Raw genomic sequence first — 17,941 nt, 5'->3', positions numbered from 1 at the left:
ATGTGTCATTTTTCGTTCATATTTAAATACAAAATTATTCACCAAAATTTCAATGTCAATTGCTTCTAAAATTTTATTTTAAAATACAATTAAGACCAATCTATGAATTCAAAATATATATATATATATATATATATATATATATATATATATATATATAATAATAGATTATATCTAAAAAAAAATTAATTTTGAGCCCAAAAAAATTGGGGCCCCTGTGCGGTCGCCCTGACGAGACATGGCCAGGACCGGCCCTAAGGACAGCTGGCTCTCGCATCTAGCACTATATATGTCCCACCGAATTGTATTCGTTCTATTTTGTCTAGTATGCAATAATAAACTAATAATATTTATTTGTCAAGCACCTTGTGCTCAGATGATGTTGGATATATCGTTGGTAAAACCCAAATAATAATCCTACAAAAATAAGGATTATTATTTTACAGAGAAACTTGGGAAGGAAAGGGTGAAGAGAAATGACTCGGGTTTGATGTAATTGGAAAGGACGAAAGGATACCGAGGGAAGATGTTTAGTTCGAGTTGAGCGAAACACTCTTTCGTTGTGTTGTAAAAATCTACTCCTTAAATGTTCTGCTGGAAAATATAGAGTTAATAACCGATTTAGTCCTCCGACTATTGCGAAACTACCGATTTGGTCCTCGACTATAATCCTTACCAAATTAAATCCTCAACTATTAAAATCTTACTCGATTTAGGTTTTCCATTAAAATTCCATCCATGAACTGTTAAATTTAAGGGTAAAAAGGTAATTTTGCATTCCTCTCTTCTTCTCTGTCGTATCCCGGTCTTCCCTCCCATTGCTGCGGCTGGAAAAATGGTGGACATTGGAGTGTAACGATGGAACAGCAGCCACCATTCACCAACTCCAACTGAATCCAATAGTGATTAACAATAGTTTATATGAAGATTTTGGTTCTCTAAATTGTTATTCATACTCACCTGACTTCATTTTCATAGGCTGATGATAGTTTAGAGTAACTTCCATTCCCGTTCAGCTTCTCCTCCGGCTGCGAAAGCCCTCTTAATTGTACCTCCGACGGAGCTATGTCCATCGGCGGCGAATTCCTGGTCTAGCAGCTAACTCCCAACACTATAATGATCAATATTCCGGTGAATGCGGGCACCGGATTGAAGCCATGAAGCCTCTGTTCGGCAAGAACTTTGCCCCCACATCCAACAACGGGATTCTTTTGCAGAAGTATAGCTCGCCGGAGCTGAAGTGTATGATCCCTTCAACCATAATCCAGACGCATGCAGTTCGAGCTCCAGGGTTGTGGGAAGGACAATATTAGCTGTTCCCCGTCATCATTTCATCCGTCATTAGCGGCGGCGGTTTAATTTGTTTTGCCTATCTAATGCCAGTTTTGATTGTGGCGCAGTTTTAGTTTGTGTGTTCTCTTGTATGGTGGCGCTGCAGTCATGGGTTTCTTTTGCCTATCTAATGCCGGTTTTGATTATGCCTCCTAGTTTGTCTAGCAACTTTTGGTGTTTCGTTCATTCTGCTAAGGACTGCACTCGCCATATCTACTCTTTTTGTTGCTTTTATGGTGCCCTTTTTCGGTAACTGTTAGCATCATCATCATCTTTTCTTCGTTGTCTTCTCTATCAAACTCCTCGTGTCTTATGATACATTTCTGGAACGCCTTCCCTCACTTGCAGGAAGTATAATGGCACTTGTTGGTTCTCTCTATAGTGTAGTTATGGTAAGTATTATATATATATATATATATATATATATATATATATATATATATATATATATATATATATATATTCCCATTAGTTTTTGTGTGTTGATAAAGAATTATTAGCTCTTCGATCTCTTGTCTCATTCCCCACGGGGAGGGAGGGAAGAACAAAAAATTAAAGAATGATTGAATGAGACTTGGCTTTGGTGCAGGCAGTGATAATGCCATCTCTATGCTTTCTGAAAATTTTGGGTGATAAGGCAACAAGTAAAGAAGCTCTCGCCGGAGGAATCCCGGATGCTAGAAAGTACACACAACTTGCCGGAAAAGCCATCCAATTTCAGAAAATCATACATCCTTCATTCAACAATTCAAAGCAAAGAGGAGCGCGCCACCATCTCGCAAAAAGCATGAACTGGAAGGCAGGGGAACTCGTCCTGCTGGAAGCTTTTCGAGGCCAGTTGTGGTGGCCACCGGAACAGAAACCAACTGAGAACTCCAAACAACAACCACCGAACGGAGGAAAATCACTCGCGCCCATCAAATTTGTTGTTCGGTGAAGTCGCCGCCGAGAAAAATCAACGTTCATGTCTCGTCGCACTTGTCAGCGATGGGAGGGAAGACCAGGTTACGTTGAAGATGAAAAGAAGAATGCTAAATTACATTTTTGCCCTTAAATTTAAGGGATCATGGATGAAATTTTAACGGGGGACTAAATCGAGTAAGATTTTAATAGTTGATGACTTAATTTGGTAAGAATTATAGTCGAGGACCAAATCGGTAGTTTTACAATAGTCGAAGGACCAAATCGGTTATTAACTCGAAAATATATTTCGTTGTGTTGTAAAAATTTGCTTAGATTCATCTAGCATAGACGAGTTTAAGCCTAAATCAAGCTCAAGCTCACTTTGGGATTTGATTTGTGCAAGTGAGAGTCTCTATGCTATACAACTCTATAAATCTTAAAAGAGCTCTTGTATAAATAGTGGTGCAAATCCACTTCCCAAACCAATGTGGGACAAGAGCTTCACTTTTTCCCTTCATTTTTCCAACTCAAATGAATTTACTTTAAGAATCAATATCTCATTCACCCATTCTCCGTTTTGAGCGTACAATATATCAATCTCTTCGTCTCACTACGAAGAGCCCGAATTCACTTTGACCCACCCAAATCGAAAGTGAACACCACTGATATTTGTACCACAAAATAACCACTTAAAATGCTATTTTATGTCAATTTATGCTATTTTTTCCAACAAATGACACCTCTGTGGCTCCCCTTTCTTCACTCTTTGACCTGTAATAATTTGAGAAAGCATAGATACTCTACTATCTTGTAAAGTCAATAGTATTCAAGAACTAATAATATTTATTTCGTTTTAGGCCATTAAAAAAATATACTTTGATTGAAAAAGAACAAAAAAAAAAAAAAAAAAAAAAAAAAAAAAAAAAAAAGACTTTTATTTTGAGAGAATATATTTATCATTTTTCATTTGACACTATCGCCTTTCTTATCTCGTAATCTATCATTTTCTATAAGTAGTACTGCGCGTGTCTCCACATCGTTCTTCTTCCTTTTCCCAAACCACTACGAACTACTTAACTCACCACCGCTCACCACCGCAACACCGCCGCCGGCCACCATGTCGTTAAGCAACAACATCACAGCTTTCCTCAATTTCCTGGCCTTCATGTGTTCCATCCCCATCACCGCCGCCGGAATCTGGCTCGCCTCCAAGCCCGACAACGAGTGCATCCACTGGCTCCGGTGGCCGGTTGTCTTCATCGGAATCGCCATCATGCTGGTCTCACTCGCCGGCTTCGCCGGCGCGTACTGGAAGAAGGAGGGCCTCCTCGGCCTCTACCTCGTCTGTATGGCTATACTCATCATCCTCCTGCTCTCTCTCCTGATCCTGGCCTTCGTCGTCACTCGCCCCAGCGGCGCGTACAGCGTACCCGGACGGGGCTACGACGAGTACCGGCTGGGAGGGTACTCGTCTTGGCTGAGAAACCACATCACGAGTTCGGATAGTTGGGGGAAGATAAGGGCGTGTTTGGCTGACGGCGATATTTGCCCCAAGCTTAATAACGAGTTTTTCACTGCTGAGCAATTCTTCGCCGCTCATCTCTCTCCTCTTCAGGTAACTATCAATTTCGCTCCTTGCAACCAATTTACTCAGATAACACCTTGTTTGGTTTCGGAAAGAATTGGGAAATGTAGCTTTTTGGTGACTTCAAGAATGTGCAAACGCGGTGCATTAGTGAGGTTGACTTGAGTGCTCAATAATTGATTGCAGGATACACAATAATGTGTTGCACAGAGTTAGGTTAAAATGTTAAACATTACTTTTGTTACTTTTACACCATCACATACTCCCCCGTCCCTAATTGTGAGTCACATTTACTTTTTACACATTTTTTATTGCAACAAAATAATTATTACTAGCTTTTCAATTTTACTCTTCAAAAATAAGTATTTATTATACAAAATACAACTGTATTTTTCTCATTAATTGTGTAAAAATTTAAAAAAGTCAAAATGATAAATTGAAAAATGTATAATGATAATTATGTTCAATTTTAGAAATAGGACATTATTTTAGGACAAACTAAAAAAGAAAAAAGTAAGACAGGTAAAATAGAATGGAGGGAGTATCTATTTTTTGATAATATGGTTACATATGATATTATACATTTTTTTTAAAAAAAAAAATTATTAAAAAGAAAGAAATAAACAATGAATTTTTATTTTTTTTGAAATAATAAACGATTGAAATTTAGTGTCTCATATTTTTTTTATTTTTTTTACTAAGAGGTGGGGGCAAGCATGGGAAATTAAAAGGTACTATGTAGATGGTGAAATTGTGTCTATGTATTTATAATGCTTTTGACGTCAATCGCCCTAATAAAACCTGGTGAGACTAGAAAATAAAGCCTGTGAGCATTTAACCATTAATGTGCAATCTAACTATCAGCTTAGACTTTTAGTTTAGATGGAGCATATATATGCTTTAATTTGGTATCAGAGTTAGACTAAATAATCATAATTCAAATTGTTATGCCATGGACCCGTACAGGTCCAATACGACGCCATTCTACAATTTGGGAGTAACGGTGCCGTTAGTGGCACCGTTTTCCCTCCATCAATTATATATATATATATATATATATATATATATATATATATATATATATATATATATATATATATATATATATATATATATTTATTTATTTATTTATTTATTTATTTATTTATTTATTTTCTTTTTAAAAAAAAAAATTTTGTCAAAAGAATTTAGGGATCGGACATAAAAAAAAAAAATTGTGAATATACTGTTCTGCAGTTGTGAATATAGAATTCAAGAATTGTGATTATAGAGTTCAAAAATTATGAACACATAATCCTATAATTATGAACATAGAATTTTGTATTTGTGAATATAGAGCTCAATAACTGTGAATATGGAGTTCAAAAATTATAAACATAAAAAATACTATAATTATAAACATGGAGTTCAGTAATTATGAACATAAACTTTTATAATTGTGAACATAGAATTTGGGAAGGAAATTGTGAATATAGAATTTGGAAAGGAAACTGCTAAATCTGAAGACAAACGCGGTTAAAAGTAAGCAATTTTTTTTTTTTAATTGACACGGCTAACGCGGTTTTGGAACCATATCCTTTGTAGATTATTAATAAATATTCTTAACTTTTATGACCTAGGGCCTTTTCTAGAGGTGATTCTTTGTCGTTTGTCATGTCATGTCCAGCTAGAAACACGTGTTTTGGTCTGGGCAAAATCATTTTCTGGCCTGGCAAAAAAATAACAGACTTAGACAGAGTATGTAAGTAAGAATAATAAGATTGTGTCTTTAATTAATTTCTGGTACTGCCATGCATGCAGTCCGGTTGCTGCAAGCCTCCGACGATATGCGGCTACCAGTATTCGAACCCGACGGTGTGGATAAACCCGACCAACGCCGCCGCAGACGGCGACTGTTCTGTGTGGAACAACGACCCCAGTCAACTCTGCTACAGCTGCGATTCATGCAAGGCCGGTCTGCTGGGAAACCTGAGAAGGGAATGGAGGAAAGCCAACCTGATCATGATCATCACGGTGGTGGTTCTGATTTGGGTTTATCTCATCGCTTGCAGCGCATACAAGAATGCCCAAACTGAAGAACTTTTCCGCAGGTACAAGCAAGGCTGGGTATGACGACTTGATTTGATCGATTCCCAAAGCTGCAGGATTAATTTGGAACTATGTTGTTTTGGGCTTTTGGTTTAGCTTTTCTTGCATGCTTTAGTTTGATGCGCTTTTCTTTATTGATTTCCATCTTGTATATATTCTTCTAGTTTTTGTATCATTGTATTGTATTGTAGCTAAATCAAATGGGTTATAATTTATAAACCTAAAACAAGAGAAAATATGAGTGTTTAGTTAATTACCATTTTTGTAATAGCTTATTGCTTCAAAACGCTAAATTTCAAAAAATTACTCAAAGTAGCTTTTCGATAAATTTTTTGAGAAAATAAATTATACCCTTAAGGATCATTTTACATGTAATTAGTTATCAACTAACAATTAATTTACCAAACATCTTTCTGCAACTAGCTAATGTTATTAGTTTGTCAAACCTACTAATCCAAGCTGCTAACAGTTATCAGTTATCAACTTATAGCAATTTACCAAACACTCCGTTTGATTTTTGTGCTGACCTTTCTTCCTGTTGTTTTCCTTCGCTTTTTGTCCATCGATTACAGTAGTGCTTTTATTATTTATTTTTGAAAGTTAATACCATTTGGAGTCCTCCGATTATTGTTATTTTTTTACATTTCGTCCAAAACTTTTAAATTGACAACTCTTGGTCCTTTGACTTTCAAATTGTTACCATCTGTAGACTGTAGTCTAAGTTAATCACCCATGGTCCTTCCAAGAGGATCACAGCTAGTTAAATTTTGAAAATTGAAGGACCTTTTAACTTAGACCATGGGTAGTAACAATTAGAAAGTCGAAAGACCACGAGTGATCAATTTAAAAGTTTAAGACATAACATGGCAAAATCACTATATATACTCGGAGGACCCCATATGACATTAAATCTTATTTTTTACTATTAATTTCATTTTTTTTAATCAATTGACACTTTAAACCAATTAAATTTACTTCAAAATGTCTAAAGTGTCCTTATACAAACTGATTGTTTCTAGTGGACTAGACTACCCACCATAAAAGGGTAAACCAAGGGTATTTTAGGTAGTAAGTACAAGAATTAAATAATAGGATGCTGGGTCGCGAGTGTCCTTTCGATTCGTAATAAAATAATTAATTAATTAAATAGGCCAAAAGAACAAGCCCAAGATACAAGCATAAGCTCAACGGTTAGGTTATTATAAGGATTGAATAAAAGACAGACTTGTCTTGAGGAAGAGAACCCGGGGGGAAGAAGAGAAGAACCCCCCAGTCTAGATGATTATGATTTTTGAAAGCCTCAAAGGGACCCTATTTATAGTGTCAGAGGCCACATGTTAGGTCTGCAATGAGTAGACCTTAAGCCTCGTAACTTTTCCACCAGACAAAGTATCAAGATCACCTCTCAAACTCGTCACTACTATCCCTTCTCCGCTTTTGGCTTATATGGCCAAGTAACCCCCCTAGTGGTTGCCTAGCCACACCCATGGTGCTATCAGCTCCTCCCAGTCATGTCATGTCGTGGATGCTAGTGTTATCGTTGGGCACCAACACGCCCTTCCTTCATCTTGGTTCTCTCTCACCTCATCAACACTTCTTCTACCTTGCTTTTCTATCACCTCATCAACTTCCCCAGCTATGTATATAATCATATTTCACAGGACACATGGCGGGTCGTACTGTGGCTCCAATGCACCACTCTCTCCTTTTTGCACCTTTACCACCTCGATTCAAATGCAATCCTACCTTGACGGTAGATATTTTCATCCCAATTCCTTCAACTCCAGCCCATGTTTCACTCCATACCCCATCCCCTGAATATTGCCTCCTAACCCCTCAATTTTCCACCTTGTCGCACTTTGGACCCCATCCTTCGAGAATTTGCCCCTCAACCTCCTTCACTCTATTCTTTAGCTTGTTCACAACCCCAACTTTTTGTTACATCTTATATAGGTCCCAAAAACTATGCTAATGGGTCCTAATTATTCTCTAGATCCAATTAACTCACAAATGTTTACTTCTTGACCTAATTAACCTAAGGCTCAACCCTTATTCCCCTATCATGAGTTTCCCACGTTTCTAGTTGTTTGGACAACTAGAAGAAACATTAAATAGCAAGCATATCTACTCGTATGATCATCTCTTTCTCGTGGCTTTGATGGCCTTGCCAATGGTCGGGCCAGGTTCACAAAGTTTTTGTTGTACGTGGATCCTAGAGTGGAACACTATGTGTTGCATGCACTAAGACCAACCCTTGGCATTACTTACCTCATTTTCAACAGTCTAAGTTTGTCCTATCAATTCCGCCTCATGTTTGCTCACCCCTTGGTTTTCCTTAATTGGAGGAAAAGGAAGCTTACTAGTACAACCACGAATTATCTAATTCCCAAGACTAAGAGTTTGCCACCTACATCCTTGGCACATGCATATTGCCTTACCCCTAGTCTTAGCTTTTGACTCCTACCCCTACTTTTTTCCTTCCATCATCGAGATACTATGTGTGAATTTCTCTGTCTCCTTTATTTTACTCGAGTGTTGGGCAACCGATATCCTTTTGGCCTATCCTAGTATAGGTTAACACTCAAGTGATAATTTTGAACGTTGTTCCCACCACATGTCATCAAGATGCATGACATCCTAGTAACTTATCTTATTCCTTTTTTTTTTCTTGGTGCTGGGTAATTGGTACCCTTTTGATAAGTGCCAAAAGATGCTACTTTTTAGGGTCAATTTGGGGACATTTTGTGCTTAATTTGGATCACACGTGCTTGATTTATGAGAAATAAACTATGAAATGTTGATTATGCATTGCAAAGCCTTCTAACTTGTACATTCTAGTGTTTTTGATGAATTTTGGGAAAAAAGAGTGGCAAAGGAGGTTAAAACAAAACATCACTAGAAGAGCACAGAAGAATGAACAAGCAGGCCCCGCATCACGGTCGTGGTGACGGCCATCGCCGGAAACCTGGGGTACTTGGGAGACATATTGTGCTATAGTTTGAGTCCTTTGAGTCTATTACATGCTTAGAATAAATTATTATGATTAAAGATAAGAAGAATGACTAATTGTGGTTTCATGTGTGGAATATAGCAAAACATTGTCATTTTTAGAGCATTTCGGCGATAGTTCAAAATTTGGAGCATATATAGAGCAAGGGATGTCAAAATGAAGTGATTCAAGTAGCATTGGAACGGAAACTCAGAGGGCTACAACTTTCATGTAGACCGCAAAGACTGATTCAGACATCTCGGCAGACTTTCTTGGCCACGACGTGACAGCGGTCGTGGGAGCTCTCTGAAGTTTCGCCACGAGGCTGCCACGATAGTGGCTGGAGAAGTTCTGCTCATGATCCCCGACCACGATCATGACTGGAGACCTGGGCGGGACGCAGATTATTTTAAGGCTAATTTGGGCTAGTATTTAGGGGAGTCTAGGTCAGATTTTTAGACACAATTAGGCATTAGTTTAGATCTACTTTCTCTCTATAGACCAAGCTCTCAATTCTCTCCATTTGAGAAGGAAGATCTTCAAGGATACAATAGAGGAATTGACAAATCTTCTTCAACATAGTAGCGCTCTTCTTGCTTGATTGGATGTATCTTGTGGACTGATTGTTAATTGAAATTGAATTATATATTTTCCTGCATTTTATCTCTTTAATTTCATTATCCATCTCCATTGCTTTCTTCAATTGATATTGCAATACAATATAGACAATGTTTGGCTAGAATCTACTTGTGAATTAGATTATTTCTTGTGATTGTGGATGTATTGATTGAGGTGGATTGACTGTGTGTTGGATCTTTGTTGGGAGTGGAATTTGTCTTTAACTCATGTATGTGAAGTGTTGATGTGAGTTTAAATGTACATGTTTCTAGTGTTAGTTTGAGCATATTTGTTGGGTTTAAGTTCATTAATTTGATACTTTAATTACATATTCCCTTGTTTTGTCATTTAGATATGGTTTTACACTTGTTTTGAATGTTTTACGATGTTCAAAGACAAGTTTGGAACCAAAACAAAGTCAATGGGAGTCAAGGTGAAGCTAAGGAGGTGGCTAAAAAGCTTCAAAAATAGTCAAAGAGTAGTACTTTCAATGGATTTTATCACAAGAACAAAACAATGGAAAAGTGGAGCAAAAAACCAAAAAGTTGTATTTCCCGCTGAATTTGGCGACAGCTTAGTATTTTGATCATATCTGATGGTAGGAATGTCTGATTCAGGTGATTCTTGCGCAATTGGAAAGAATACTCGAAGGGATACAACATATGATGCATCAGAAAACTCGACGCGTCAAAAAATTCCAGAATATTGCACGAAGATTATGCTGAAAAATCGACGCGTCGAGAATTCTGGGCAAATTTTGGAATGTTTTGCGCGGAAATTTCCTATTTAATCCTAGCTCGATTCCCACTATAAAAACTCGCTTTCCTCAACCCTATAAGAGCTAGAAGCTGCGTTTTGGAGATAAGAAAGAGGAGAATCAAGAGCTACAATTGCCTTGGGAGGAAAGAAGAAAAGCTAGGGAGATTTGGGAGAATCACTTGGTCTATTCTTTTACTCTTTTTGATTGCTTGTAATCTCTTTATATTATTGCAATGAATTCTAGTTTATCCATGCTTGGCTAAATACCCTTACAGCACATTTGGTTCACGGAATGAATTTTGAGGTAATAGGAATGTTATTCCATAAGGAGTGAAATAGGCAAGGAATAGAATAGGAATTGTATTCTATTGTTTGGTTCGCAGAAGGAATAGACTTTAGGAATTATATTACAGTGTTTGGTTGATTTAAGGAATAGAAATGAAATATGTTTTAAAAGACATAAATACCCTTATAAAAATATGTGATGGTGGCGATGGTGGTGGTGGTGGTGGTGCTGGGGTGGTGGCGGTGGCAGTGGTGGGGGCGACGGTGGTGGTGGTGACGGTGACGGTGACGGTTGACGGTGACGGTTGTGGCAATGGTGGTGGGGGCGACGATGGTTGTGGCGGTGGTGGTGGCAGTGGTGCTGCTGGGTGGTGGTTCTGGTGGCGGCGGCAGCGGCGATGGTGGTGGCGGTGGTGGTGGCAGTGGTGGTGCTGGGGTGGTAGTGGTGGTAGTGGCGGTGGCAGTGGTGGCGGCGGCTACGGTTGTAGCGATGATGGTGGTGGTGGCGGCGGCGGGGATGGTGGTGGTGGCGGCGGCGGGGATGGTGGTGGTGGTGGTGGTGGCGGCGGCGGCGGTGATGGTGGTGGTGGCGACGACGGTAGTGAAATAGGATAAATTTATATATAGGATAAAAAAAATTAGGTTAAGGAAAGGGGTAAAAAAACAGAAAATAGATTCTAAAATATATTCCTGAGCGTTCAGTAATAGGCTAATACTAAGGGGGACCCTAGTAATAGCTATTACCTTATTTGAGGTAATAGGCTATTACCAGGAATATTATTCCTGGTAATAGAAATGGTTACCAAACAAAGGAATAGGCCTATTATTGGGAATGCTATGCCATTCCCGGCCTATTCCGTGAACCAAACAGGCCATTAGAGATTCTTGGGTAAAAGTGTTTATGAACCTATATGTCTAGTTCTCAGTTTCTTTAATACTATTTATATTTGGGTTTTATAACTTGTGTTGCAATTGTGTTTTATATTGTTGATACTTGTCATTAGTGGTCATGATTACTTGTTTCATAGCTACCTTTATGTCATAACGGGAGTTAGGCATAATTTAGGGCATACACAATTGCACTTAATTTTTGCACCTTGGGAAATGGCATATTGGTTAAGGAATTAATTATTGATTATTGCACATCGGGAGATGGTATTAGTTAGAAATTTATTATGAATGCTTGTCCTTACATTGTTGGGTGTTTATATCACGGGAGTGAATATTCACTTAGGTTAGATATTATAGACGTAACTCTTTCCCCATTTGTATTCTCACACTTGTTTAAACCCAGATTTGATATTGCACTTTAGATTGGCACTAGGTGATTAAATACTTGAATCCCAGAAATCTCATTCTCTCTCTATTGTTTTCACAAACATGCTACTTTGTTTTAATTAGTTTTTACAATTGCTCAATCATTCTTTTCGATAGGATTAGCTTCACAAGAATAGATTACTAGCTAGTGCTCGATACGTCTCGCTTCCCTATGGATCGATAAACCGATACCCCGGGTAATTATTTGTTTGAGAAATATACTGCAATCAAATTGGCGCCGTTGCCGGGGAAGTGACGTTTAAGTATTGACATTAGTGAAAGTTTTATTCTAGGAGTCTATGCCAAGCAGCAACTTCAACAATATTTCAAGGAAAATACTATGTGTACTCCCATTTTCTACCCCCAACTTATACTCCCACACACAAAATCTTGATGTAGACATTTGTATTGGGATCCACATAAAAAAAAAAAAAAAAGTAGCTTATCAGAGTGCGCCACATCAAGGAGTAAAATTTAGGAAGTAAGATTTGGGAGTCTATGTAGTAGAACTCATATTTCAAATCCTCATTGCCACCTTCCTCCCTTGGGATATGTTACTTCCCAGTTGTCCTTGTTATGACATCACTAATTTGTTTTTGGCTTAGGGTAGATAGTACCATTTTTGCATTTTCCTTTAGCTTTTGAGTCACTTGGATAACAGGTTGAGTGATATTTCAAACCCTTGTTGCCACCCCACACCTCAGGAGTATACGGTATTCCAACTCACCCTTAATAACCCATATTCCCTTCGAAGTTCAAAATTTCAAAAATAGGTGTTCCATGGATATGAGAGACCCTAGATTCGCCAAACGTAGTGGAACCAAAATGGTGTTGAGTGTACTGACCACATTGACTATTACAAACGTCTAGTTTTCCTTCAGACCGCTTAGCCCGCACCCAACTCAACTAGTAGAGTGATCAAACGTTTTGCTTCGGTGATATCGCTAGTGAACCTTGATAATGGGGCACAACATGTCAAATTTGGTTCTCTTGTAGGACCAACTTTAAAAGCACACCATGATACATCACATTGACATTGTTTTCCACATCCACCAACACTTCTTGGATAATTGTGTTGTTGATGTCCATCGACATAACTAAAACATCTTGATGGCAACCTTTGCGGGAAAATCTTCATTAGTGAACACAATGGACTCTATTTGATTTTTTATTTTTATTTTTATCTTGGTTTGAGTTACCCACAGACCTCACGTACACACATTTTTATCCACTTTCTCTATGGGGTACTACCAACAAAAATTTACATGGATCAATAGTTTTTTGTTCTTGTCAATCGAGCCATGGGCTTGTTCGTCATTCCCTTTCCTTCGCTACGGAGATTGGGTAAATGTTCTTCTTCACTCCTCCTCCAAACATTTCTCTCTGTTACTTAGTCTCAATCTATAAAATCTTTTAGCCCTCTTGACTGCACAAGGAGCTCAATTTCACTTTTCAATGCTTGAAACTCATCATATTGTGTCGATAACGCTGATGATATTGGTAGTAATTTGACTTGCCAAAATCTAAGGGTTGTCCAACTAGTGAGAGAAGTAACATTACCATACTACACTCTTCATCATATCATAGGTTTAGACCTCACTTGGTTGTGTTGTTAAAAGTGTTAACGTTATTTGCAAATATTTCTAACAGTTATCTAAGTTGTTGGAATGCTTCTATGACTAAACTATCTTTGGGTTATTTCAATGAGTGGAAGTGAGTTGTTGGAATGCTTCTATGACTAAACTATCTTTGGGTTATTTCAATGAGTGGAAGTGACAGACGTGTCAACTCCAAGCTCTTACATGTTAGAGGTAGTGCTTAAGTTAAGTTATAAACAAGTCATGGAATATAGTTAGCATTATGCTAACATTAAGAGATCTCTACTTAAGGCATGCTTTTAAGGATCTTAGAGATCATACAGTGTACTCTTTTGTACAATTTGGATGATTTTCTCTTTTAAGTTGTGCACATATATTTTATTTTGAGAAACATCCCTTTAGGTACCAAGGATAAACGTTGGGTTTGTTCATAAAGGACTTAAGTTGGGGAATTAAAAATACATGTGATGCATAGAAGATATTACTCTTTCAAATAGATGACATATCACTATGATTCATGTGTTTTGTTCTTTGATGAGAGTTGTGCTCGTACTTGTACCAAGTTGGAGACTGTAAGACTTTCCCATATAATATATTATATATTATGGGCCATAATTATGTGGTACAAGTAGACTAGGCCGATTAAATAGCTTGGTTGGATTGCACATGCATCTAGGTTTAGTTTGTATTCCACTATTATGCCTATATAAAGTCTATATTGATGGGATACATGACATTCAATATATAGCACCTAAAGTTATGGTACTCATATATGGGTCTTAATTATGTGGTGGAAGTGTACTAGACCAATTAAGTAGCTTTATTGTACTGGACATCTAGGTTTAGTCTTTAATACAACTCTTATAACATAAATTAAATTGTATAATACAACTCTTATAACATAATGCATAAAAAAAAAATTAAAAAATTAGACATAAATTAAGAATATAACTTAGAATGAGATTTATTATGTTTTTAGATTTTAAATGAAAACTCTATTTACGGCACTAGTAATGTGTTCGGCAAAGCATTTTTGTAAGTATACGTCTACATAACATTGAAACGCTGGTATACAGAGGCAGTGACATGGGAATTCCCAATGATTGATTTCAAGAAAGCTCAGTCATTAGCAGTACTAAAACATGTTTCAAAAAAACCTTGGAGATCTTGAAGACTCTTAACTTTAAAAAAAAATGTTCAATTTCTTGTCAGTAATGTCGGTGGTCCGTCCTTTTTTTTTCCTCTTTCTTAGAACTTCATACCTCGATGAAAAGCATATAAAGGAAATATGGGCACATGACATGTCTGCAAGCGAGATGGACTTTTTCCAAACTCCGTTTGTATATTCTTTCCAGGACTTTATTTCACACAAATTCACTTTTAATTTTTAATTTTAATTTAGTTTATTTATAATATTTTTTATAAAAAATTATTTTAATTTTAAATATGTAAAATATCATTGGCCGAGGAAAACGGTACCGTTATTCCAAACGCGCATTTTGAACTTGGGTCCACATTGCAAGGTGGACCAGAGTCCATGGCATAACAATTGCTTGGTCTTCGTTTGGACTTGGACTTTCAATTAAATTTCACCATCTTTGCAGATCTCCAATAAAGAGTTGTCTTAGGTGATTGGACATGGATCTTGTTATGAACACAATTGACACTCGTAGTTGATCCATAGATCTAATGTGTATAGTTATCATTCTTTAAAAGGATTCGACCATAGATCAACAAAATCATACGGCACTGCTGGAAATTATGGAATTTACAACCACTTGAAAGTGATCTTAAATCAAATTGAAAACAAAAAGTGGTCGGAAATAGCAATAAAGATTTTTCCAGATGTCAAAAGTGGTCGGAATAAAATTTTTTACTTAATTTAAGATCACTTTCAGTTGATCGGGAATTTTCAGTAATGCGGTCAGCACCATTAAAAGTAGAAAAAATATTGTATTTTCCATGCTCGCTATCTCGAAGAACCGCGAAATCCGTGAACTCGAGGAACCGGAGAGAGATACAGTGCAATACAATTGAGAATATAATGATGAAACTCAGAGTAAAAAAATAATGTCAAAATCACCCAAAATAATATCCAATGATAATAAGATCAAAAACCCTACCAGCCTTTTTCTACCCCAACCTTATAACAATATTTTTTGTTTTTTCAATTTTTCCTTTTTGAGGACACGCTGTTTAGTTTTTCTTTTTTAATTTGTTCCTCTCTTTTGGCACTTTTATTTATTGGGCTCTTCGGTCTTTTTTAAACATCCAAACACAAGTTAGGTATTGGTAATTAGCAGCAATTATACTATGGACCGCTGTCCAAAAACGGAGCTGTTTCTTTAAGTAAAGAAACGGTGCATTATTACAGTTAATTGTGCGCATGTTTAGTGTATTAATTATCAATTGAAATTATAGTATATCTAAATTGACACTGCCTCACGTATTATTTTTATATTATCAAATGAAACTGCAATTGAATTTAATTGAAATGAAACTGTAGTTGTGTTGAAATGAAATTGCAGTGTATATAAAATGAAACTGAATAATATTTCACATATTTGACTATATATTGTGCAATGAAACTGTAGTTATATCTAATATCGAAATGATAATGTAGTTGTGTTTTAATGAAACTATAATGTATATAAAATAAAATTAAATAACATTTTCACATATTTGAGTGTAAAAATATCGAATGAAACTGTAGTTATATCGAAATGAAACTGTAGTTGTGTTGAAATGAAACTGCAGTGTATACAAAATGAAACTGAATAACAGAGTTACTTTTTGCGGAACGGTGCAAAATTGCGCGAAATATGTGTCGTTTCTTTTCATTAAACAAACGACGTCGTTTAGAAGTTCGGTACATAATGGATTATGAACCGCGTGTGGACGATATAATTTGCCGGTAATTAGGCTTACTCAGACTTCAGCCCCCAATACTTAAGCAAAACGAAAAACCCAAATGTTTTCCAATAAAACTGCCGCAACTTCCAGAGGGTATTATCTATTTATCTCAATCTAAGAAGAATTACTCAATGAGTAATATGCCAAAAAAAGTACTAGAAGTTTAGTTTCAAAATCAATTGGTCCAAACTTCAAATTCCAAACGCAAATTTGTGATAAACCATAGATGTAAGAGAGTAAAAACACCTATATGATACGTATTAATACTCAACCATATAGCTAGGGGTGGAATCAATTGTTATGCCGTGGAACCGTGTCCATCTTGCAAGATGAACACAGTTCTATGTTCATAATTACTAAATTCTATGTTCATAATTATAAAATTCTATCTTCATAATTTTTGAATTTCATATTTACAATTATTAAATTCTATATTCACAATTACAGAACTGTATGTTCATAATTACTGAACTCTATGTTCATAATTGTAAGTGTACAAATTGGTACACGTTAAAACCCTACTAAGTTGACTAATTTATTTGACAAAATAATTAATTTATTTTTAGTATGACACTTGGACCAACTTTGTAAAGGCATTATTCTCTTCAGTCAAAGAAAACAACTCAATTCGTGGGTTTCATAGTGAGGATCTGATTTATTAAAGCATGGATTAATAAGTAGTGGACGGGATTTGTTCAAAAGGATCGGTTGATTGCAGGCGTGGGTTTAGCTCCAGATTGGGAAAGGTGGTTAAAGAAATATAAGTATAAAAGGAAAGCTCTCTCTCTCACTCAAGTTACACGGATTACAATATTTTATTATTTAAAGAACAAAGTGCTCACATATTAAAACTTCATACACAATTGTCATATTCTGAATTGTAGTCTCGCTGGAACAGTTGAACTGCATCAGGTTCAGCAACAGCAACAGCATCTGAAGTTATAGATGGCATGCACGCACCAATTCTGAGTGTGATGTTGGGAAGGTTGTAATTGGTTGTAGTGGTTGATAGCCTTGTGTACAAACCCCTTGTAAAACCTTAGTGAACATCTAGTGGATTGGGCAGACATAGGAGAAGTGCTCCGAACTGCGTGATCAATTCTTGTGTACTTGATTTTATTTCTTGTCTTTATTTTGGCTATTTATTTATGCTAAATGGCTTAATTAATCGGTACGGTAATTCCTAATCTAAAATAAAGTATGTAGAAGTTTAAGTAATATCTTACATTCAAGATTCACGCCACAATTTTAATTGGTTGATATTACACCGTGTATCTTGAATGCAAGTTATTTCTTAACGTTCTACTTGGTTTTAGATTAGAAATTATCATACCAATTAATTAAGTCATTTAGTGAAAATAAATAACGAAATAAATGAAACAAATAAAATCAAGTATACTAGAATTAATCACGCAGTTCGGAACATTTCTCTTACGTTTGCGGGGCAACTCACGTTTGCCTAATCCACTAGGGTGTTGGAAGAATGAAGTAAAACACTTTTATACGAAGTGATATGGATGCATATATGTATAGTGGCAAGTGACAGCTGGAGTA

The 17,941-nt window shown here is 36.6% G+C and overlaps 1 protein-coding gene across 1 annotated transcript; it reads left to right on the top strand.

Annotated features, from left to right (window-relative positions):
- Nucleotides 1-3,200: 3,200 nt before the first annotated feature.
- On the top strand, nt 3,201-6,104 carry LOC109171152 (tetraspanin-2-like). The gene is made up of 2 exons (XM_019320287.1): nt 3,201-3,850; nt 5,621-6,104. The coding sequence occupies exons 1-2, from the start codon at nt 3,353-3,355 to the stop codon at nt 5,930-5,932; spliced, it is 810 nt and encodes a 269-aa protein (XP_019175832.1). The 5' UTR covers nt 3,201-3,352; the 3' UTR covers nt 5,933-6,104.
- Nucleotides 6,105-17,941: the final 11,837 nt, after the last annotated feature.

The sequence above is a fragment of the Ipomoea nil genome, unplaced genomic scaffold (assembly GCF_001879475.1).
Source record: "Ipomoea nil cultivar Tokyo-kokei standard unplaced genomic scaffold, Asagao_1.1 scaffold3394, whole genome shotgun sequence".
NCBI lineage: Eukaryota > Viridiplantae > Streptophyta > Magnoliopsida > Solanales > Convolvulaceae > Ipomoea > Ipomoea nil.
The sequence above is the reverse complement of the archived record's forward strand: the minus strand, read 5'-3'. Positions and strand labels throughout refer to the sequence as shown.